The sequence below is a fragment of the Plectropomus leopardus genome, chromosome 13 (genome assembly GCF_008729295.1).
Source record: "Plectropomus leopardus isolate mb chromosome 13, YSFRI_Pleo_2.0, whole genome shotgun sequence".
Taxonomy (NCBI): domain Eukaryota; kingdom Metazoa; phylum Chordata; class Actinopteri; order Perciformes; family Serranidae; genus Plectropomus; species Plectropomus leopardus.
Genome location: NC_056475.1, coordinates 1,095,697 through 1,119,824, shown reverse-complemented (window position 1 = coordinate 1,119,824; position 24,128 = coordinate 1,095,697). Strand labels below are relative to the sequence as shown.

General features: G+C 42.0%; 1 protein-coding gene across 1 annotated transcript; it reads left to right on the top strand.

The window, feature by feature from the left end:
• The first annotated feature begins 2,599 nt into the window (after positions 1 to 2,599).
• Positions 2,600 to 22,612, top strand: LOC121952697 (calcium/calmodulin-dependent protein kinase kinase 1-like). Its single transcript, XM_042499505.1, has 8 exons — positions 2,600 to 2,642; positions 13,712 to 13,911; positions 16,282 to 16,335; positions 16,645 to 16,718; positions 17,684 to 17,771; positions 18,422 to 18,550; positions 19,291 to 19,394; positions 22,173 to 22,612. Exons 1-8 carry the CDS (start codon positions 2,600 to 2,602, stop codon positions 22,243 to 22,245), a joined length of 765 nt encoding a protein of 254 aa, XP_042355439.1. The 3' UTR covers positions 22,246 to 22,612.
• The last annotated feature ends 1,516 nt before the right edge of the window (positions 22,613 to 24,128 follow it).

The following is a 24,128-nucleotide window of genomic DNA, read 5'->3' as shown; positions in this document are numbered from 1 at the left end:
AATTTGGTTTAAAAAAAGAATATGAGCAAAAGGAGGAAATAAAAAAACAAGTAATTAACTAAAAATGAGCGAAAAAAAAGGAAAAAGAAAGATAAGAAAAATCCAAGGAAACGACCTTAAAAAATAGTGCTTAATTCTATAACGTTATCTAAAATACACAATTATGATCATTTTAAATATAGTTAAAAGGACATGGACAAAAATTTCTAAATCTATTTCTTGCCTTTTGTTGGATTTCTCTTGCAGTGTTACCAGCGTTTTCCCCCATTTCTTTTTTATGTAATCAAAGCAATTTTCTTACTGTTCAAAGATTAAGTGACTTGTGAAAGGCATCTGAATCAAGCGCAAGAAAAGTGAGGTTTCAAAGGGTTAAACCCTCTGGAAATGTGGCTTTAAATAGTAAGATTGTGCATATTATATCAAAGTTTAGTGGCTCATTAAGTATCAACAAAACTCTGAGGGAAAATAAATGTTGAAGAAAATAAATGTGTAAGTTTGAGCGGGATGATCGCTTCTTCGCCTCGTCCGTCTCTCACAACATTTAAGACATCAAAACAAAATGTGAGGGTTTTTTTTTTTCAGCTCGTCTCTTCGGCGCAGGTTTCTAAATGTGCTCTTGATGGCTGGAAAAAAAATAAACTCTAGAAAAAACAAGGCGCTCAGAGACAGAATCAGGCTGGAGGTGGTGTTCTGGTTTTGGGGGAAAGGTCAGAGGTCGAGGACGACACCAGCAGGCTGCTGTGATCTGATGGAGCACATGTTTCGCCCGGCAGCTCTTCGATGACTCATCTAAAAAATGTTACAGAGCAACAAGATTTACATTATTTACAGACTCCAAATCCTCATTTACATGCCCTTATTATGGAGTTATGACAGCGAGGCTTTGGCTGCGTCACCGTGTTACAGCATACTGACGATGTGATTTTAAACACCACCAAAAATATGGACCCTCATCTTTTTGTTAACAGACGCATAGCAGCGAGATTAGAGCGGCGGCCAATGAGGTATCTACTATCTATGGTCAAGTACCTGAAAGCCATACTTGTATAAAAATACCAGTATCTCACCAGACAGTGACAAAAAGACATAATAAAACCTGCAAGTAAAAATACTGTAAAATCAAAATGGAATACATTTAATGCATCTTAACATGGACAAAACCCACTTGATAATACTAGTAAAAGTAAGATAAAAGATAAGGTTGAGAACTGAATACATAGAATAACATAAGATGGAAAATAAATTAAATAAAACCCACTGACATTACTAATAACAATAAGGCCAAAAATAGTGTATAAAAAGCATAAAATCAAGTAAAATCTAGCATGTTATAGATGTGCAGCAGGAGCAAGCTATGTTGGAGCTGGTTAAAGGCTAAATATACATGGATTTAAAAAATAATCTCAGCATTGTTGTGTTTTGTCACATTAAAAATGCAGAACGTGATGGCTCTGAAACAACCCTCTGAAGGCATCGACCTGCATGTAAAACCTGTCGAGTGAAAAGCTTGTTGAATATGAATTAGCTGGTATCAAATGTGTTTTTATTGTGGAGCGTGTGATGACGAGTGAAAGCTAGACGTATTATTAGTCCGTGAGACGAGTTTAAGCCGCGGCAGGTTTCTAGAAAGGACAGAGATCACAGAGATATTCGGCCTCTCGGGGGGATTTAGAGGCCACCGAGCATCACTCCCAGCAGAGAGGATAGATGGCTTCTCATTTTCAGCAGCCGCAGATTAATCCTCTGCGGGCTCACTTCATCGCAGATTTCCAGCTCTGTGATACTGAAGCTCTGAAGGAGAATTTTCAGCCCGAGCTGCTTCCCATCTATATTAACTCTTTCAGCCTCTCCTTGAAGAAAAATGTAGCTGATGTCGTTGGACAGTGTGCAGTAAAGACGTTCCAGGCAAGTTTAACAAAATGACAGGAGGCCAGGGGCCAGTCACAGCAGCCCCATACAGATGTTTAGGATTTTTAGGAAAGTTCTGGGATTGTAGGACATTTCTCAGATTTTAGGACATTGCTAGGATTTGAGGACATTTCCCAGATTTTAGGATGTTTCTCAGATTTTAGGATGACCTGTTCATCTAAGATTCAAAGAGGTCCAGTTACTTAATTTCCTCCCAGCAAAGGTCTGAACCTCATACCTAAAATTTTATTACAACTTGGCCACGGGTCCGGATAGGACGAAGTTTTGGTCCGGATCTGGACCGCGGTTCGCCAGTTGGAGCGGGATGTTAAACATGTCTGCAAACAGGAGCGAGCTGTTGGACATGTCCACGCGCTGTACCGGGCCGTTGGACATGTCCGCACTGGAGCGGCCTGTTTGACATGTCCTTGCACTGGACAGGGCCATCGGACATGTCCGTGCTGGAGTGGACTTTTGGACATGTCCATGTGCTGGACCAGGTCATCGCACATGTCCGCGATGGAGCGGGCTGTCGGACATGTCCACACTGGAGCGGGCTGTGGGACATGTCCGCACTGGAGCGGGCTGGCGTACATTTCTGCGCTGGAGCGGGCTGTTGTACATGTCTGCGTGCTGGACCTGGCTGTCAGACATGTTCACGCTGGAGTGGGTTGTTTGACATGTTCACGCGATGGAGCAGGCTGTCGGACATGTCCACACTGGAGCGGGCTGGCGTACATTTCTGCGTGCTGGACCTGGCTGGACCTGGCTGTCTTTTATCTTGAATTGTGCAGTAATTTGAAAAGTTTGTTTAAATGTGAGAGCTGTTAATTAATCATCAATAATCAGTCGGATGATCTATGATGATAATTGTGGTATCTCCTTGACGACAGTCTGCAAATTAGGCCGTGTCAAAGCTGTGGCTGTCAAACACTCAGCTGTTCTAGAGTCGAAGTTGTTCTCTGCATTTTGTTTGTTGCGGTGCAGTTCTTATTATCGTTGGCTGTTTGTGTTGTCTGTCAAAACATGGCTGGAATGAGTTCTGTCCACGTTCTATTAACTTCTTATATTTCAATCCAGGAAAAGTTGTTCTGCAATTAATATCATTATCGTTTTATCGCCCAGCCCTAGTTGGGGGGTCACCTGGCACCTTATGGGGCGCCAGATTTGGCCCGCTGTAAGTTGAATATCTATGCTACTCAGCCTGGTGCGACTAACTCGCTCTAAAAATAGAGTGAACTGGTCGCAGGTCCAGCTATGGGACATCCTGAACAGTGTCACAAGGACAGAGGGTGGAGCCGTCACCGCGGCCCGCTCCACCTCGCCACACCACAAATCTGCTGATCGGTTTCCATCCGTCTGTTGTCTGGAGGGGGGCTGATCCCGGGCGCCTCTGTCCTTGTTAGATGCCGACATTTCTAGAGTTCGGGGAAGGTCAGCGTCGCTGGGAGCTGCAGACTCGTTGTCAGTGTGAGTAGAGGAGGAATAATTGGCTCATCCGAGTTTTCAGTTCGCACTCTTGTATCCCGTGTAATCCCAGGTTTATTATCGCCCGAGGCAGCCAGCCTCTGAGAGGGTGGCCCTGGATTTGGTTGGGATTGTCCCAGAGTGTATTTCTGTCCAGTCAGATTGATCGCTGCTCATGGACGCTGTGTGGCCCGAGGAGCCTGTTTTCACAGTCACATCACATTGATCGGCCAAACAGGAATGGTTTTAACAGGTTTACCATACAGCGAGTCGTGTCTCGTACAGTGGCCTGTTAATCCTGGGGATTGAATTAAAGAGTTCCAGGGATTAGCCAGTGACAGGTGAACACAGGAAAGTGTTTTGTCCTGGAGAAGGCCGTGATTATGGGGTTTGTTCCTGTGTGTTTAACCCTTAGGGACTGCTTGTTTTATTTTATGTGCTTTTCATTCTTCATGTTTTGATCATTTTGTGCTCATGCAAATGGAATAAATTTTGATTGTGTATTTTTGTTTAATCTTGAATTTCCAGCTCAGCTCCTACAGCTCCTGACATTTTTGATCCCACAGCCATCAAAGCAGAAAAACAGGACTTGTATTATTTCTGGGTGTCATTCTGGGCTTTTGACTTTGAATTTGTCATTTTGACTATTTTCCACCTGATGAGGTCGTTTTGACCATATTTGGCATATGGAGGAAATACATGCTATTTCCACTAGGTCACCTGTCACAGTCAATGTAGCTGCTGATCACTGACATATCCCAGACTGTGATGATAATAATAATTTTTAAAAAACTTAACATGTAGTATACTGAAAATAATTCAGTTTTTGCTTTTTTTCATATAAAAACATGGTGGCATCATGACAAAAACCTAGCATTAAAAGGGTTAAAGTAAAAATAAAAATAATATTTTATATTTATGATCACGACTGATGTTGGTTAAAAAAATAATCAGTGAAAGTAGAAAATCATATTAATGTATAATCATTTTTGTATCCTAAAGTGCATTTTGTGTGAGTATTTGAAGCTGCACAAAAAACAATAATTTATAAAAATAAATGATGCTGCTAATCACTGACATATCCCAGACTGTGATAATTAAGAAATAAATTACCTAGCATGTAGTATATTGGAAATAATCTTTTTTTTTCATCTAAAAACAGTGTCAACATGACAAAAACCTGCCATTGAAAGGGTTACAATTCTGAATATTAATGAATATTTGATATTTATAATCAGGACTAGAATAATAAACTCAACGAAAGTAAAGAAAATCATATTAATGCTTGATTTTGAAAAGCACATTTTTTTTCTTTTTTCTGTCTTCTCACTTTGTTCAGGACTTCATTTTGGGGATGCTGATGGTTTTTTTCTCGTTGTGAGTGGCTCAGTGTTGTGCTCTCTGACTGCTGCTGTGATGGAGCTGATATCACACACTCTGAGACATTTACGCCGACTCGTTCTGCATGTGTTGCTGCCTCTGAGAGTAAGTTGTCTCAGACATTAAAAAAATATATATATATATTCCTCAGCGTTTGTAGTGCTGGAGTTTCCCCTGATCGCAGATCTGATATCTGATCTCTGAGCGTCTCCAGAGGCTCTGAAGATGCTTCACTCTGCTTCAAATGAATGAGGCTCAGTCAGAGATGATGAGGCGCAATCACAACTGCTGCCAACTGGAGGAACGTGTGTGCGTTCATGTGTGTGGTGGGGGTGGGGTGGGGGGTAAAATGTCTCCGTTAATCCTTTTGTGAAAAACAAAGTCAAGTGTGTGTGTGTGTGTGTGTGTGTGTGTGTGTGTGTGAGAGGGGGCAGGTGTGCACAAAAGCCATGCAAATCCGAGCTGTTCCCTCGGCTTGCTCTATCGTCCATCAGGAACAGCCAGTTCCTGCTGCGCTCTCCGCCCCGCTCCTGCATCTCTGCCTCTCTGCAGCTAACGTGACCTGTCCTCCGCTTGAGTTAGATGAAATGTGACAGGGGAAGGCGATGGGAGACTGAGAGGACCTGCTCAACCTGCGCGCCCAGAAGCAAGAAAAAAAAAAAATCCTCTGCAGTGTGCAGCTCAGTCGCCACAAGAAAATGTTTCTGCAAACCACAAATTCCTTACTTTTATATGTTTCTGACAAAACATGTCACCGCTTTTAAAGTGAGTGTGTAGGTGGAGGGGATGGTGGACTGTGCCGTCCAGGTAAGACGTCTGCCATCTGCAGATACCAAACTGTTTTTAGCAAGTCATTGCTGTGTTTTGCTTTTTAGCCCCCAAATGTGGGTGTTTTTTGGAAATGCGTCACTGTTTTTCCAGCAGCGATAGTGTCATAAGAGGCGTTTTTTTGTTGTTGTTTTTTGTTTTACAAGGCATTACTGTTTTTCAAGCAAATATTTCGCCCCAAATATGGGTGGTTTTTATCGACCTGTGCTTATTTTTCAGTGACTTTTTGGCCCCCCAGAATGGGTGTTTGTGAGGGAGCGGTCACTGTTTTTCCATCTGCAGAAAATAGGATTTTTATCTTTTATCCAGTGACTTTTTGGCCCCCAGCATGTTTTTTAGTGACCTGTAGCTTGTTTTTTAGGCACCAAACATGGGTTATTTTCAGCGACTCATGGCTGTTTCTTTTACAGGCCCAAAGTTAGGTCTTTCCCAGTTGTAGTTGATTTTCCAGCAGTGATGTGTTTTTCTGTGTTTTTTTTAGCCAGTGAGTTTGCACCAATGTTTTTCAAGCTGCAATTATGCCACAACAAGTGGTTGTATTTATAAGGTATCACTGTTTTCCTTGTAACTCTTTAGCCCCAAATGTTGTTGTTTTATATTTATAATAAGATATCGCTGTTTGTCCAGCAACTTTTTAGCCCTCAAATGTGAGTGTATTTTTATGACCTGTGGCTATTTTTCATGTGGTTATTTAGCCGGTGAACATGGGTGTTTTTTAGCAACGTGTAGGTTTTTCCAGCTGAGAGTGCAGCGCAGAGTTGTTATTTTTAGGATAAACCTATTGTGCCTACCTCTACTATGGCTCCTGTGACTTTTTAGTCATTTTTCCCTTTTACACTTTTATTTTAGTTACCCGTCACTGTGTTTCCAGCGTATTTTAGGCACCAAAAATGAGTGTTTGTTGGGACTCCGTCACTGTGTTTCTTGCAGAGTTTTGGGCTCCTCTCACTGTGTTTTCTGCATCTGTAAAACCCTTCAACATGGTTTTTTTTTTTTTAGCAACCTGTGGCTGTTTTTCCAGCAGAGCTAGTGCCACCAAAAAGCTGTTGTTTTTTTTTACAGACAAATTGTGGCATTTCCAGTGGGGACTGTGCCACCAAAACATAACCAAGTGTTTTTTGTACCTAAACTGAACCACATTATCCACAGCATTGTTGAAACAACACTTTAATGTACCTGCATTATGGAACATATTTGTGGTTTGCATGAACGTATAATGCCACCATTTTTTCTGGCGATTGGGTTGGATGTAAATCTCATTTGGACCTGCTCAGTATTCTGCTGCTAATGGATGATTAATTATTGATGCTCTGTCTCGGAAAAATGTGCTGCTGCAGAAACAAATTTCAATATTTCAAACTCATATAGTCGAGCGACATCTTTCTTTAATCAGGCAAACAAACTGATGAAAAAGAAAATGGATTGATTAAACCAGCAAGATCCTTGAAGAGCACATTTGAATATGAAGTGTTTTCAATAGCTGCCGTCTTTCAACGAGCTCAGATGGAGAAGCTTCAGCCGAGCCAATTACAGCGCGAGGAGAGAGTGGGCTGCACGGGGTGAACAAATGATTCCATTTGGCTCCATTAGTAAACCACTTTCACCCTTAACCTGGCTTTTATTTCTCTCCGTCGCCGTGTTGTTGTGTGCAGACGGCAAACACAAACGTTCACAGCCAAAATCAAAAAATGAGATCCTTTATTTGCTGGCAGAGAAACCTGGAACCAGCCTCCCTAATGCACCCGGAGAAAAATCCTTCATCAATGTGTTCATTTGCTCCTTGTTCATTGCTCCTGATGTTTTTCTTTACCTCCTCTGGGGTCCTTGGCAGAGTGCAAAGAGCAGGCACAGCAGCAGCCGCGGCGTATATTCAACAGAGAGCCTCTGAGTTTAGCCGGTGCGAGCGGGCGACCCTGCAGACCTGCGGTGATTTATGCTCTGAAAAACACCGTCTTTATCCAGGTAACTGCAGCATTCAAGGAAGTGTTGGAGCAGAGGGCACGGCTGTAGATTAAAGTGTACGTGTCTCTTCTGTTGATGACAGTGAATTTCTCCTTTTCCGTCTTCGTCTTCGTTCCAAGTTATCATCAGCAGTGAAATTCAACAGTTTGAAGTGAGCTGCACCTCTGCGCTCAACAGAATCACCAACAATCAGCTCTGATTGGTGGTGATTACAATTATGTGATTGCAGGGACGTTTTTCTTTCCTACATTTGCATAACCAAAGACAGGTGTGTCGTTTTCTCAGGTTTTCTGTGTGTTGTGACGGTGACATACGAGGAGAGGCGTGCACTCGTGTGATTATATCGACAAACTGTGTGCCGGTGATGTGGAACAGAGCGCGTAATGGCAGATAACGTACTGTTTCCCCGCAAAGAACTGACCTCAGCGCAGACCAGAAATAATTGAATATACAGAGGCAACCACAGAGCGCTGCAGGCACAGTTACACTGTAATCATGTGAACGGATACAGGTTCCTTCAGAACTGTGTTTGAGGGGCCGTTTACACGTCTTCTATGAAACGTGAACATTTTGTTGCGGTTTGGCCTTTCGTTCAAAAGACAACGGGATTATTGGAGCCTGAAAAAGCAAACTTTTGAAACAGGGTTCCAGAGTGTAATTTTTTTGTAACGCCACCCCTTCTGTCGCCGTGTAAACTGGCAATGCGTGGATCCTGTGAGGACGGTCACGTCATGTCCGCACTTCTCACGTGTGCATTACATTTCAGACAAATAGCCATGCAAGAGTAGGACAATAGTGTTTTAGGACATTTCTCAGATTGTAGGACATTTCTAGGATTAGCTAGGACCTCTGTTGGGGGTGTGGGGGATCCACCTCTGGCACTTTTTTTGATCAATAAGCTTTATTTTGATGCTGTTTTATGAACTCTGGCATCTTATGGATACTAAAAGTACAAAAACAGTTCACAGTGTCAGTCACTTTATTTTATTGTGAATTGAAAAACTGGCACCCTGTGGATTTGATTATTACCGGTCTAACATCTATGTTGTCATGGTTAAAATGGCCTTAACACCTGGTTAACGTTCGTAACTGGCTGTGCGCTGGTATGTGTTTAAATGTAATGTTGCAGGATTGTTTCTTGCATTCGTTTTCGGTAAATCTGCATCGGGTGAACTTCACAGACTGATCTGTGAGATTATCGAGCTGTTTGTGTTCCCGTTTTCTGTGAAATGCATGCAGAGCAAGAGACTGCTGACCTGCACGCTGCATCACTATTATACACAGAGCTGGAACACATCCTGCAAGGTAATCTAAGCGGCGGTAAATGTCAGCTGATGAAAAGGAATTAAATAGGTTGCGTCTTATCTCAGCGCTGACCCCTCCTGCGCCTTACAGAGAGGGCTAAATGATAAACATTTGCAGCCCCTCTCATGCTGAGGCTGTGCATACATCGGTCTGATGGATCTCCGTCTCTTCTGTGTGCGTCTTCCTGGGACTCTGCTGGGTGCCATTTGCATCTTGGTGCTGATCAAAAGTTGATTCCAGAGCCAGAAGGACCATTACGGTCGACTGCAGCACTGTGCTGCACTGCAGCGGCTTTACGCAGCTTTATCTCCACTGTTCCCATTTAAAGCTTATTAAAAGGACAAATGTCAGGAATAATTTTGTGTCTAATTAAAGAGCACTTCTTCACTTATCAAATTAACTTCATTTGCTCCGTCGACTTAACACTTCAGTTTGACTGTTAACGGTTTTGAGGGAAACCATCAGTACAGACGTTACGATATGAAAGTAACAAACTCAGCCATCAACAATATCTTGTCGCATCTTACAATTTTAAATCAATTGCAAAATAACCAGGATTCAGTGCTCCCTATCCAGTATTCACAGTGTTTGCCGGGTGGAAATAAAGCGATTATATAAAAAAACTAAACTAATGCAATTATTTTAGGCAGTGAGCATCTTGTTCATCTTCATTGTGGAAAAACAATTTCACCGCAGGGTTTTACAGACTAGAGCGACCAATCTCATTGTCTCCTTTTCTTTAATTACAGGGCACAATCAGCCCAAACTAACACATCAGTCTTTTTAATATCAAGTCAGAGCGCTTACACTGCAGCCAAGTCAAAAGAATATCTATTGGCTTTGCACGTTGATGCATTTGTATGCCATTATTTAGTGACTGTGTCGAGAGATTAGGTTTCCAATCCACTGTTGTTAAGGTGTGGTTAGGAAAACATCATGTTTTGGCTCGATTTTGGGGGCACAATCGCAGCTGGAAACGTAGTGATGCAACGGTAGAAACACAATGTTTTTTGTGTTAAAATCCCAGCTGGAAAGCAGTAATTTCTTTGTAAAAACACAACCACTTTTCTAGCAGAAAACCAGATGGAAATGCAGTAATGTGTCTGTTTAATAAAAACGACAACCGATTTTCAAGCAGTATTTCAACGAGAAAATGCACTGATGTGTGGAAATCAACATTTTTTTGTGCACAATCCCAGTGGGAAACGTAGGGATGTCTCAGTGAAGAAACAGCAATGTTTGTAGCACAATCTCAGCTGGAAATGTCGTGATGAATTGGTAGAAAAGCGACCATTTTTCGGGGCTAAATCCCAGCTGGAAAAACATAGATGTCTTTGTAAAAAAAGAAAAAAAAAGAAGAAGCTGTTTCTCTGGTACAATCCCAGCTGGAAACACAGTGATGTGTTTTAAAAAAACAACCACTTTTCTAGCACAATCCTAGTTGGAAAAGCAGTGACGTCATTGTTTTTTTTTAAAAAAAAAAACCCAAACCAGCTATTTTTCTAGCACAATCCCAGCTGGAAACACAGTGATGTCTTGGTAAAAAACATTAAAATCTTTACTTGCTCAATCTGTGCTGGACATTCAGTGATCTCTCAATGTAAAAACAACCGTTTTCTGGCACAATCCCACTTGGAAATGCAGTGATGTCAAAAATGCACATCACGACATAAAAGCAACCAGCTTTCAGGCGGTTGAGTCAACTTTGTCCTGACTGTGTCGATAAAATATCTGAATTATGCGGCTGTGTTTCTCTCTGAAGGCAGTTTATTTGAGCAAAGAAGACATCAGTCGCTTTGAACCACTCAGAAGGAATTTGTGTGAATAGTTTTGACAGTGGCAGAAAAATAAGAGAAAGAATTTAATTACCGGATAGATGTTTTTTAAAAAAACATCTAATTCACCAAAACATTCAACAATTTCAAATAATGTTTTGCAGCTTTTACAGAGAGACAGTTAAACCTACGGAGAGGAGTCGTGTTTATTTCATCTCAGATATTCAGCAAGATGGATGCAGTGAAAGAATATTGAACCTAATTAAATGAAACTGTGAGGTTACCTGCTTCTGGAAACAAATCAAAGTCTGAAATTAATAACCAGACCAGTGCTGCGGCTCCTCCGCCTCCCACTCCTGCCAGTATATCGCTCACACATGCGGCGGGGAGGAGAGCGACCCGTTTCAACAGACAGATAATCACCGGTTGTGATCAGAATTAGCAAAATATGACAGTTCCTTTTTGTTTTTGCTCAAATGAGTCAGGAGTCAAACAATGCGCTCGGCAGCTAAAAGGTTTTTTCCTGCAAACGCAATTTACATAGATTGAATAAGAGCCGGCTGAAATATGGAAATGGACAGATGACTGTGTGTGTGTGTGTGTGTGTGTGTGTGTGTGTGTGTGTGTGTACTTGTCTGAGTAGTGAATTCATGGATATTTTTGTGATCAAATAGTTGTGGATGAAACTTTTGACAGCAGAACACAAGTTTTATTCGGTATTCTCAAGTCTTATTTGCTCAAATTTATTCTATTTTCTCAAATTTTAGGCATAATTCTCAAGTTTTGTGCCGTATTTTCAAATTTCATTTGATATTCTTGAGTTGTTTTCCATTTTTTGTTGTTTCATTCCATATTCTAAAATCTCATTCTATTTCTATATATTATATATTTTCATTCTGTATTCTCGAGTTTCATCACATATCAGGTTTTATTCAGTATTCTTAAATTTCGTTCCATTTTCACAAAGTTCATTTGTTCCACGTTTTAAAGCTTCATTCATTCCATATTGTCAATTTTCATTCAATTTGCTCGAGTTTCATTCCATATTATCAAATTTTTATTCCATATTCTTAAATTTCATTAAGTATTCTCAAGTTTCAGTCATTCCATCCTCTCAGGTTTAATTTTGTATATTCAGACTTTCACTCAGTATACTCAGAATTTGGTTCAATATATGTAATAATTAGCAGATCACTATGTTTAATTCCTGACCATGTGCAGATACAGGTCGCAGGACTACAGAGGAATTCATTGTTGCTTCTGTTTGTTCAACATTTGATGTGGTATTTACAGAAGCACTTTTGTGCTGGCTGCTGACACAATCAGCGTGCATTTACAGTCAGATAAATGAATTTGACCATGTCTTCAGAGTGTAAACTTTTAGGAGGTTTTTGAGGTTTCTGATTTGAGATTAAGACACGGAGCTAATTTGACAATTTACAAAGTTTTATACTGTTAAAACACATTGTCAAATGAAAGCTGTGATTAAGGTTTATTTCAACCTTTTTTAGTTCAGTAAATTGTGCAACAAAGATTCATTGAAATCACCAGTTTTCAGTAACAGAAATTAAGAACTGTGGGTTTTTTTTAAAATGCATTTGATTACAGTAAATGTACAAAAATGTCAGAATGATTACAGCTCAAAAGAAGTTTCAGTCTGCTGAGAAAAAAACTCAGCTTGCAGGGTATAAAAGGTTGTTTTGGTTTTTGTTAATTATTATGTAGAGTGTACCTGATCATGAAAATATAAAGATTTAATGGTCACACTAAGATGGAATAGGACTGAATAAAATACATTACATGAATCACGCAATTTGACATTTTTTGAATTTTTTTTAATTAATTTAAAACAAAGTTAACTCAAAAAATCTTTGTAAAATTTAACCATGTTTTAATTCATTCAAACTTTATGGATTATTTAACATTTAAATGCACAGTTTTTTGTTTTTTTAGTTTTGCACATTTAAAAAAACAGTTTTTGGTTATTATTTTCAATATCAATAAAAAAAAGCTTAATTTTTAGTAGCTTTCTCAAAGTCATTAGATTTGTCAGTGTTAAATTGAGTTTTGCTGATCAAGTCTGGGATTTTTTTCAGTTTGAACATAGTGCTGACAGAATTCTGGGATATGTCAAAATGTTTGTAGCTGTTGTGAAAGTCTGGGATGAAGTCATCATTGAATTCATGTGAGCCAGTCTGTTTTTGGATCCTGAAAGTCTGGGATATGTCAGTCAGTGTGTGAGTGTAAACTGAGACAGTCTGGGATATAAATGTCAGTGTGTGAGTGTAGCTGCTGAAGTGGATATGTCAGTGTGTGAGTGTAGCTGCTGACAGTCTGGGATATGTCAGTGTGTGAGTGTAGCTGCTGACAGTCTGGGATATGTCAGTGATCAGCAGCTACATTGACTGTGACAGGTCACCTAGTGGAAATAGCATGTATTTCCTCCATATGCCAAATATGGTCAAAATGACCTCATCAGGTGGAAAATAGTCAAAATGACAAATTCAGAGTCAAAAGCCCAGAATGACACCCAGAAATAATACAAGTCCTGTTTTTCTGCTCTGATGGCTGTGGGATCAAAAATGTCAGTTTGAATGGGTTTCAATGGAGCATTTTTGGACCTGAACAGTCTGAATGTAACTATTTAGTTTCCACAGTGTATTTTAGACTTATTGTAGGAGCTGAGCTGCAAACTCACTGATTACACTCAAATACACAATCTGGACTACATTTAGGACACATGCATGAACACAGCTAAAATTATCAAAAGATGAAGAAAAGCACATAAAATGCATCAAACAGTCCCTAAGGGGTTAATGGTGTTTCCTGACTGTCTGTATTGCACCGTCTTCTTCATGACAAAGTGAAGCGAGACAGTAAAAAACAAATGAGCCAGTGTCCATGAAGTGTGTTGTTTAAATTTGGAGAAAAAATTCAAACTAAAATAGATAAAAGTCTAAACTTGTACAGAGGATCAACCTTAAAAATTCCAGATATTCTGTAACGGTTGTTTTAGCCTCACTGCTGGTCAGGGTTAAAAAAAGTCATCTGGTTGTTGTCTGTCTGACACTTCCTTTTATTCTCAGTGCACTACCAGAAGATCGTCCACCGGGACATCAAGCCCTCTAACTTGCTGCTGGGGGACGATGGCCACGTGAAGATCGCAGACTTTGGGGTCAGCAACCAGTTTGAGGGCAACGATGCTCTGCTGTCCGGCACCGCCGGCACTCCTGCATTCATGGCACCAGAAACCCTCTCAGACACACGGAAGAGCTTCAGCGGAAAAGTGAGTGAACTCTTTATTCATTCAGCGAGCGTCTCTGAGTTTAAGCTCCGGTGGTTACAGCGGCCGCAGACTAAGCCTAAACCTCGTGATCTGAAAATGAGGACCATTAAACCCAGATGAGCTTTCAGACCTTTGGCGGCCTGCTAATCCAAGGAGCGAATTGTCATCGTCAGTCTGACCCCCGGTGCGTCCGCTGCTATTAAAAACCAGGCAGACAGTAATACTGCTGAGAACAGCACCATGACCACAGTCAGAAAATGGATAATAAGGTTTATGTGCCTGATATTGATTTAGATAACCAGCCGCTGGATTGATTAGCAACTTCTTTTACAGGAAATCCACATACAAAACAATTAATCACAATCCTTAATTTTTAAATAACAATGCAGAGAAATGACTGACTGACTAATTCCTTCATAATTCTTGTAGTATGTTAGTTAAAGATAAAAAACTACAATGCTGTAGTTAATGTCAGATTAGAGGTGAGCAAAGTTAGATAACACAGAGATTTCTGTGGCAAAATCCCAGCTGGAAAATCGGTGATGGCTCAGTGAAAAGCACTCAGTAAAATATGGCTCGGTAAAAAACAAAATGTTTTGGTGGCACAATCCTAGTTGGAAAAACAAGAATGGCTCTGTATTAAATGAAATGTTTTGGTGGCACAATCCCAGCGGTAAAGCAGTGATGGCTCGGTTAAAAACAATATATTTTGGTGGCGCAGTCCTCGCTGGAAAAACTGTATCCTTTGGGAAAAAGCGGTAAAAATCTCCCTTGTTTTGGTGCAGAAGCTCTGCTCGATGTCTCGTTAATAAACCACTGAAAAGTCTTGATCGGTAGCCTACAGCTTTGCAGCCGTCTCACCTTGACGTGGACCTTGCATGTCCAAAAATGAGCGGCCAGAATATAATATTTGATTGCAGACAAAACAGATCTAAGAGCCATTAAAGTGCGTGAGCACATATATGCTGTCTCAGTGGTCCCTTTTTCTCTGTTTACTCTCTAGCTCAAGCTGTGCTAAAAACTTTTTTTTTAATGTTTTAAATCTGCGGTGCAATATTCAATATCTGACACTCACATGTCAGTGTCAGTGGCACATCAGGCCATTACAACGTGTTAGTCATAGAGTGAGGTGACAAATGTCTGAGGCGCCGTGAGAGGCTGCGCCGGTTCAGAGGGCTAGTTTCATCATTTCATATCTATCAGGGGAAGGACGGATTCCCAGGAGAGAGCTTTTCACGCAGGGCGAGACAGGACAAAGAGCCTGATGGATCGCTGCAGTGCCTCCTGATCGCACACATCCATCACCGAGCTGTCTGACGCTGGACCTCTCCCAAAAAATGACCTTAAAATGTCCCATAAATCACTGAAGGCAGTTTGCATTGATTTAGGTCTCTGTGTTTGTTTGTGCAAGGTTTCGGGGATGCTCAAGTTGCTTTACCTGCAGCTTTAGCAAAAATGACAGGAAGCAAGTCGCAGCAGCCCCATACATGCACCATACAGATTTAACATGTTTCAAGGATTTTAGGACATTTTTAGGGCTATAGGACATTTCTAGGATTTTGCACATTTTAAGGATTTTAGGAAATTTCTAGAATTTCTGGATGTCTAGGATTTTAGTATGCTTTCAGGATTTTAACGGGTTTCTATGATTTTTCGACTTTGTTGGATTTTAGGACATTTCTAGGATTTTCATACATGAAAAATACAAGGATCCTTGTATTTTTCATACATGAAAAGTACAAGGATTTTAGAATATATGTCGAGGATTTCAGGGTATTTCAAGGATTTTAGGACAGCCAGAATTTTTGGACTTGTCTAAGATTTCAGGACGCATTTCTCAGATTTTTAGGCATTTGGATTTTGAACATTTCAAGATTTTAACAAGTTTCTGTGATTTTGGACTTTGCTTAGATTTTCATTCATTTCAAGGATTTTAGGATGTTTCCAGGATGTTAGGACATTTTTAGAATTTAAGCACATTTCTGGGATTTCAGGACATTTTGGACATTTCTAAGATTTGATGATGAATCTAGGATATTTTGACATTTCTGGGATTTTTAGTACCTTTCCTGGATTTGGAACATTTCAAGATTTTAACAAATCGCTATGATTTTGGACTTTCCTTGGATTTTAGGACGTTTCTAGGATTTTTATACATTTCAAGGATTTTAGGATGTTTCCAAGATGTTAGGACATTGCTAGGATTTTAGGTAATTTCTGGGATTTTTGGACATGTCTAAAATTTTAGGATGGATCTAGGATCTTTGGACATTTCCAGGATTTTAACATGTTTCTAGGATTTCAGGGCATTGCTTGTTTTTCAGTCTGTTTGCCATGATGTTGTATTTAATGTCACTTACTCTCTTCCAGGCGCTGGACGTGTGGGCCATGGGAGTCACTCTCTACTGTTTCATCTTCGGGAAGGCAAGTCTGCACATTTTCTGTCTCTGGGTCAACAAAAGGAAGCAGTAAATGCTGTGTTCGTTTCACAGACTCCCATGCTTGTTAACAGCAGCCAGTGGCTCTTCACTAGGAGCACATCCATCACCAGATTTTTATAATAGTTACAGCAGATTTCTAGTGGCATCTTCAAAAAAAAAAAAGCTGTTGGGTGATTTCCTGCTGCTGTTATTTGTCCTAGTTGTCTGTAGGGATACAGGCTTTCTCTGGCACAGCAGTAATTCAATGTACCCTGCTTGTTTTTCTCACCGTCTTCCCTCTGTCCACCTGCAGTGCCCGTTTATTGACGAGTACATATTGGCTTTGCACAATAAGATAAGGACCAAGCTTGTGGATTTCCCAGAAATGTAAGTCCATCTCCTGTGTCCTTCCTTCTCCTTCACTTTATTAAAAGAGATAGCAGCGATGTTCCAGCACACGGCAGCAGTCTTCGTCTTTGCTATCTCCTCATCTGCCTCTCAGCTGCAAAACCATTTTCTTTTTTTTTTCCACTTGCAAAAATCTGAATAGCTCGGCCCAGCAGCCAGTACCAGCACACAGTAAATGCCACCTGTATGTGTTAAAAACAAGCACTGAAAAAGCAAACAGGCCTGGACACATACGAGCCGCCGTGCTTCCCCTATCTGCACTCAACATGCAAAACAGAGAGAGGACGGGTGACAGGAGGCCAGGAAGAGGCTGGCAGTGGTGATAGACTGAGGGAACGCACTGATGAAGTGTAAACGCAGCGCATGTAAAGGGGCTATAAGTGGCTGTTTGAGTGTGTGTAAGGCCGGGGGTGTCGTATTGTTAATGATAAGTGTCTAATTCGCCCAACGAGCTCCAGAGACTCCGTGACTGTGGGGAGAGCTCGTTTATTAAACCTCCGCCTCCTCCTAAACAGACTATCACATCACCTAATGGAATCATCTCCGCTCTGCACCGATCAATGACAGTTAGCAGCGCCCTGACGGCAGCGTTATAATGTAGGCGTAGTCCATCTCATGTTGCCATTATGATCACAGTCTGAGCTGACAGAAACTCATTTCAGTCAAAACTAAACTTTTTTTCTATTGCAATGTGATATTTTGGAGATATGGCTCCTCTCTGCCCTTCCACAGACTCACGTGGAAAGCCAAAGGTGGAGGGAACGCACCTCTCTTCCCTCCACATGCATACAAGGAAAGCCTGATAGTGCAACACGCATCACAAGTTAGCATCAGTGACTGAGGCCACGTTTAGACGACAACGGCATTAAAAACAGAAACGTCTTTCCTTTCAACGAAACAACATTTCTGAATGTCATTAATTAATGAATCTGTGTTTCCTTCAGACCAAAGATCAGTGAGGAGCTGCAGACTCTGATCTTGCTGATGCTGGACAAGAACCCAGACACCCGGATCACCATCCCTGACATCAAGGTAAGACCGGTTGGAGTCACTTATTGTTCAGGAAGACGGGTAGCTGGAGCACGATCATAACGGGGGTTTTCTGTCCTGTGATTGGCTCAGGAGCCTCTGACCTCACTGAGGTGCGTGCAGTAGAGCTCATTTGACGTGCTGTGTGGCTCAAGGGCATGATGAGACCTGTTAGTCCCTGTGGAGGACTGCGATAGAGAACTGAGTCAGTGATGCAGGGACAGGTTGAGGACCAACTGTGGACAGGTGTCAGTCCCCACTGTATTTCCAGGACATGATCTAATCATGTGGCAGTGAGTCATTTTGTCCCCAGAGACTCCGATTGTGTGGAGAACAGATAATTGGGCATAACCTGATTCACAAACACATCTCGTACTTTATAAAAGCTGCAGCCTAAAACCTTTTAATCCTGTGAAATCTGAGCAGTTTGGTTTGATTTCTTAGAAAAACATTTTAAAAAAAAGCAACTTAAGAAGAAATTACCCCCCAAAATTGCAAAAAAAAAAAAAAAGGTAAAACTTCCCTACAAATTAGAAAAATAAATGGTTTTAAACGAAGAACGCAGCCAAAAAAAATCAAAAACTGAAGAATGAAATGCTCCAACCAGTCCCTAACAGTTAAAGACATGTCATCATATGTGGTGTGTGTTTTAGATGGACCAGTGGGTGACCCAGGGAGGCACCGACCCCCTGCCTCTGGAGGAGGAGCACTGCTCTGCGGTGGAGGTGACGGAGGAGGACATCCAGAACTCGGTCAAGTTTGTCCCGAGCCTCTCTGCAGTGGTAAGAAGCCCTGAGTGTCCTCACACTGTTCAGCGAGCACTCCTGTGTCAAATTGATGCACTTACACTCATCATTTCCCAGAGAGCTGAAGCTCTAAGAGGAGCTGCTCCCCAAAAACTGCAATCCTCTAAATCACAACTGGGACAAAATACAGAAACATAGTGATTTCCCGCTGACAGCCTGGACTTTTAAAGCTTTTCTCTTCTGTTGACCCCAATTTTATCCAATTTGTACAAAGCAGGGAGGTAAAAACTGTTCACATAAACCAGTGATGCTCAACTTACTGACCCTGGGCCAAATCTTGCCCCTGATAGGCTCCCTGGTGGCCCCCCAACCATTTTCTAATTCACAATAAAATAAAGTGATTCACACTGTAAATTGTTTTTATACTTTTAGTCTCCATAAGGTGTCAGAGTGAATAAAACAGCATTAAAATAGAGCTTGTTGATCAAGAAAAGTGCCAGTGGAGGATCCCCCACACCCCGACAGAGGTCCCAGATAAGACCCTAATGTCCTAATATCCTTGAAACTACAAAACCCAAAAACATCCTAAAATTCCAGAAACGTGCTTAAGTCAGAGAAATCATCTAAATTCATGAAATGTCATAAAATCTTAGAAATTCCTCAGTTTTCTTTCAAGGCTTTGTTTTGTGCTTCCACCTCTATAAATAAAGTTCTTGCTTGTCTGCAGAGCTTTGGCACCTTGTTTTTGTAACTGTGGTGTGTTTGTGATGTTTCAGATTTTGGTTCGAGCCATGCTGAGGAAGCGCTCCTTCAGTAACCCCTTTGAGTGTCCGAGCAGGAGAGAGGAGCGCTCCATGTCTGCACCGGGCAGCCTGCTCATGTAAGATCACACGCCAGCTGCTCACAGTCATTTAGGGGCCACAGGGACAGTTCGGATGTTTCAAACAGGTTTATATGAGTTTCATCCACAGTCGGTGTTTTTCCTACAGAGCGTGATGGTCGGCACGCCCCAATTTTAGAGAACCAGGTTGAAGCACAACTTATTTCTGAGAGAAACGGCTGTCTGACAGAAAGGGAAAATACTCACAATATAGTTTGAACCCGAGTGCTCAACTCACAGCCCCCCCGCCTAATCCAAGCTAGAAATTCACAATAAAAACAAAGTGATTCACACTTTATTGTTTTGTTCTTTTAGTATCCATAAGGTGCCAGAGTGCATAAAACACAACAAAAAAAGTGCCTGAGGAGGATCCCCACACCAAAAAGTCAATCCCAATTAAAATCCCAGAAATGTCCAAAAATCCTAGAATTGTCCTAAAATCTAAAAAACTTCCAATAATCCTAGCAACGTCCTGAAATCCTGGAAATGTCCTCAAATCCTAGAAATGTCTTAAAATCCGAAAATGTCCTAAAATCTTATAAATGGCCTAAAATGCTAGAAATGGCCTAAAATGTGAGAAAAGTCTTTAAAGGCACTCTGGCTCTGGCCCTCTGGCTCTGGCCCCTGGCTCTGGCCCTCTGGCTCTGGCCCTCTGGCTCTGGCCCCTGGCTCTGGACCTCTGGCTCTGGCCCCTGGGCTCCTGTCATTCTGAAAAAGTGGCCCCCCAAAGCAAAATAAGCAGAGTAAACTGATATTGTTTTTGGTTTTTTTAGGTGTCTAAACTTGTCTTCATCTCTGTGTCGCGTACCGACCATCATCTGCTGCAGCTAAACACAGATTACAGATAATAACCTCATATATAACCTCACTTTAAACATCCAGACCGTGGGTTTGATTCCTGCACGTCCTCCCGCTGACGAACAGCGCAGGTTTGATTCCTGCACGTCCTCCCGCTGACGAACAGCGCAGGTTTGATTCCTGCACGTCCTCCCGCTGACGAACAGCGCAGGTTTGATTCCTGCACGTCCTCCCGCTGACGAACAGCGCAGGTTTGATTCCTGCACGTCCTCCTGCTGATGAACAGAGGTTTTCTGTGACAAAGAGCTATACTTCACACCGGTCTGCTCTCTCAGGTTAATTCACTGCTGCAGCAGCAGCTGCTGCCTCAGGTTGCCATAGCACCATAATTCATTCTTTCATTGTACGCCGCGGAGCTTACAGCTTTTATAAGTGTGTTTTTGTGTGTTGCTTTCAGCGTTTCAAGGGTAGAGCGATAGAGAGAGATCCAGCAGAGCCTCGGGCCGACCTTGGACTGTCTCTCTGCACATCACAGGGGAACGGCCAATCGTCTTATGCCGTCGTGCTTTTTTCTAACAGATACAGTGCAGCCGAGGGCAGACGGGGCCTCTGTAGGCCCCCCGCTGCTCTGCAGGGGCCCCGGGACAGTGATGTGTGCAGCACTTTGTCATGAAGATGAGGAGGAGACTCTGATCTTCTCTTGTGAGGGAGTTCGTGGGCTGAGGTTTCCTGTGGTACTGTCCTGCAGCCATCTGAGGTGAAGGTGTCCTCAGAGGACGTGCAGGGAGTTTGAGGACACACTGCCACCTGCTGGAGGGACAGTGTAACACCCGAAGCTCTCAGCGGCGAGGAGCCCGGAGCCCAAATTTGTACTTCATCAGTGCTTCAGCTTGTTGTGATTCTTTCTCACCACTTTAATTATGAGAAATAAATTAATGTTCTCATAAACGGCCGTGCAGCCAGCCAGAGCCCGAAGAGACACTTCTCGTGCTTTTTACCAATTTCTTGCTCATTTTTGGGTAATTTTGTCTCTCGGTGCTCATCGACTCTCTACAGCAGAGATACTTAAATAAGCCAGTCGCAGCAGCCACATACACGTTTTTAGGATTTTACATTCTGTATGTGAGGACATTTTGAGGATTTTAGGATAGTTTTAGGATTTTAAGACATATCGAGGCTTTTGCACATTTTACAATTTTAACAAGTTTCCAGGATTTTAGGACTTCTCTTGGATTTTAGTACATTTGTAAAAAACACCAGATTTTACGGCGTTTTTGACATTTCTAAGATTTTACGATGTTTCTAGGATTTCAGGACATTTCTAGGTTTTTCAGAAATTTCTAGGATTTTAGGACTTTTGTTGGATTTTAGGCTGATGTCTTAATCTTCCCTATTTGTCTGATGTCCCAAAATATTGCATTTATTTTTGTATGAAGTGGAAAAAGTCATCACTGATTATTAGACTGCTGGCTGATGGATTAAATTGTTATTTTGGCGTTAATATTGAAGCTACACGTCGCACCTTCAGGCTCCGTCAGCGGCCCCGTCTTTGACCCCCTCAGGTGACCTTTGCCCTCATCATGACCTCTCCGTCTTTTCTCCCACTGTGCTGCAGGGACTCTTGGCCTTTCCGGCCCACTTTAAAACTTCACCCCTCACTCAGGTAATCCAGTGTGGCACGCTGTCTGTCCGCCATCCTCCAGCCGCTGCGCCCATCATCATCCTCCGCTCCTGCTTGTCCCCATCACCGGACGTGATGGAGCAGCCTCCCCCCTCCTCCCTCAGCTGTCCTCTCAGAGCGTCCCTCCCCCCCGCCGCTGTCATTCAGTGCTGTGTTTCATCGTGTCTTTAACATTCATCCTGTAACAAAAACACGGGAAAAAGCTGCTCTGCTTTTGCTGCTTCTGGAGCGATAAAGCTCCGGCTCAGCATCGCTCCGCACGTCTCCTGCTGACTGCTTCCTGTCTCTGTGTCTTTCAGAAAGAGCAGCACGGGGGACGGGCCCAGAGAGGGAGAGCTGGAGGACCTGCACGAAGACGAGCCGTCCTCTTGAGTCTCAATGAGAGACTTTGTCTTAAACTTTTTCCTCTTGACGTCGCTCCGCTTGAACCGCCGTGTGCTCGGCTCGTCATCCACACGTCTCCGTCCGATCAGCGACGCGCTGAATCGTTCTTTACGCCGGAGAGACTTTAAATCTGCTCTGACGCTCCTGTTAAAGGGGGACTGTTTGTCAACCTGGACTTTATTTTCTTTGCTTTTGTGTCTAAGTGACTAATGGGGACAATGAATTCTGAAACTGGTCTGGTATTGAGGCGTGTGGTCGCAGAAAACCTGGAAGATTAATAGAATTTTACAATCACATTTTCCAGGAAAAAAATTTAAGTTTTGGAAAAATTGTGGAAATGTGTGGAATAAATTAAATTACATTAATGTAGGCCGCGGGTTCGATTCCAGCCTCGGCCCTTTGCTGCATGTCACCCCCCCCCCCCCCCCCCCTACACCTAAGCCACCACAAAAAACTTGAACCTATTTAAAAATACATCAATTTAATGAAATTTATTTCCTACCCAGCGTTTTGGTTTTTTTTTTCTAAAGGAAACCGGTTTGGAAAGCATGTTTTCTCTAAAACATTTTGTTGATTTGTTGATTTTTTCCCCCCTTTTTTTAAATTTCTTTCCTTTGAAATTTTTTTTGTAATTTTGATAGAAAACCCACCAGACTCCATTGTAATAAATAAATAATGTCAGCATGTATAGAAACAGCACATTTTCAAATCTAACTGGGTGAATTCAGAGTTTATTTTAACCAAACCAAACTGTTTGAAGAGCAAGAAGACAAAACCAAGACGGCTTTTGTGAGTTTTTATTTTGTTTGTCGGCTTTGAATCAAATGTGTTTCGTGATGAAAATTGAATTTCAGTGGAGTCTGGTTGGTTTTGTGATGGTGATTTTGAGGCTTTTTCTGCCTTTAACAAAAAAGCCTCTGTCTGGATCCCATAATGTCAGAGGCTTAGAACAACGATCTGATCCCGTCAGTGACAAAAACAAACACTTTTTGGCGGACTGACGATGTAAACGTGCCCAGAGAGGTTACATTGTAGCCTCTCGCTCAATACTGGACCAGTTTTAGAGCTGGTTATGTTTGTTATTTTAGACACAGAAACATGAAATTAAGGTCCTGGTTGAAAAATATTTTCCTTTCACATTAAGACTTCAGGCTTCTTTTTTTGCTTCCTGTTGGCGAATCCTCTCTACCCCTAATTTCCCAGGTCTTTCTCCTCCGGCGTGAACTCTCCGGAGTTTATCTGAACTGCGACTGTTGTGACTGGCACCAGTGGACCGCTGAGAGGGACGTTTCCAGATCATTAACAGTTGAAATGATTCACGGAGGAAACTTTTGTCGGCTGGTGTGACGCTGTAATGTGGAAAAAAATGTTTTATTTTACTTTTATTTTTACTCGTCTGCATGGGTGAATATTCGGGCCTGCTTGTCCTCCCGTCACAGTCACAACCGGCCTGACGAAGAGAAAAATCATCAAGCTTCAGCATGTAAACGACACTTTTTATGGTCAGTCAGTGGACTTCAGGGCTTCGTTTGAACCCTGGACGTCCTTTTGTGTCTGTGCCATCAGCTTTTATTTTGGAGTCCTTCCTGTGCTGCGTTCAGGGTCCTCTGATCAGACTGGTTGAACTCTCGGCGCAGAGAGGACAGCGACTTTGCCGCGCTCCAACACGTTTCAAAATGACTTTCGCCGCTGTGTAATGTGTAATTATTTCTGTGATCGAAGTCATTTCACGCTTCCTCTCCCCGACTCTTGTTTGTCTGATGATTTCTGCTCTTGGACGCCGTCCCTTTCCCTTCATATCACGCCACGCCGTTTGGTTTGACGTGCAGTGATTGTGACAGAAGCATTAGGGGGTGTGTGTGTGTGTGTGT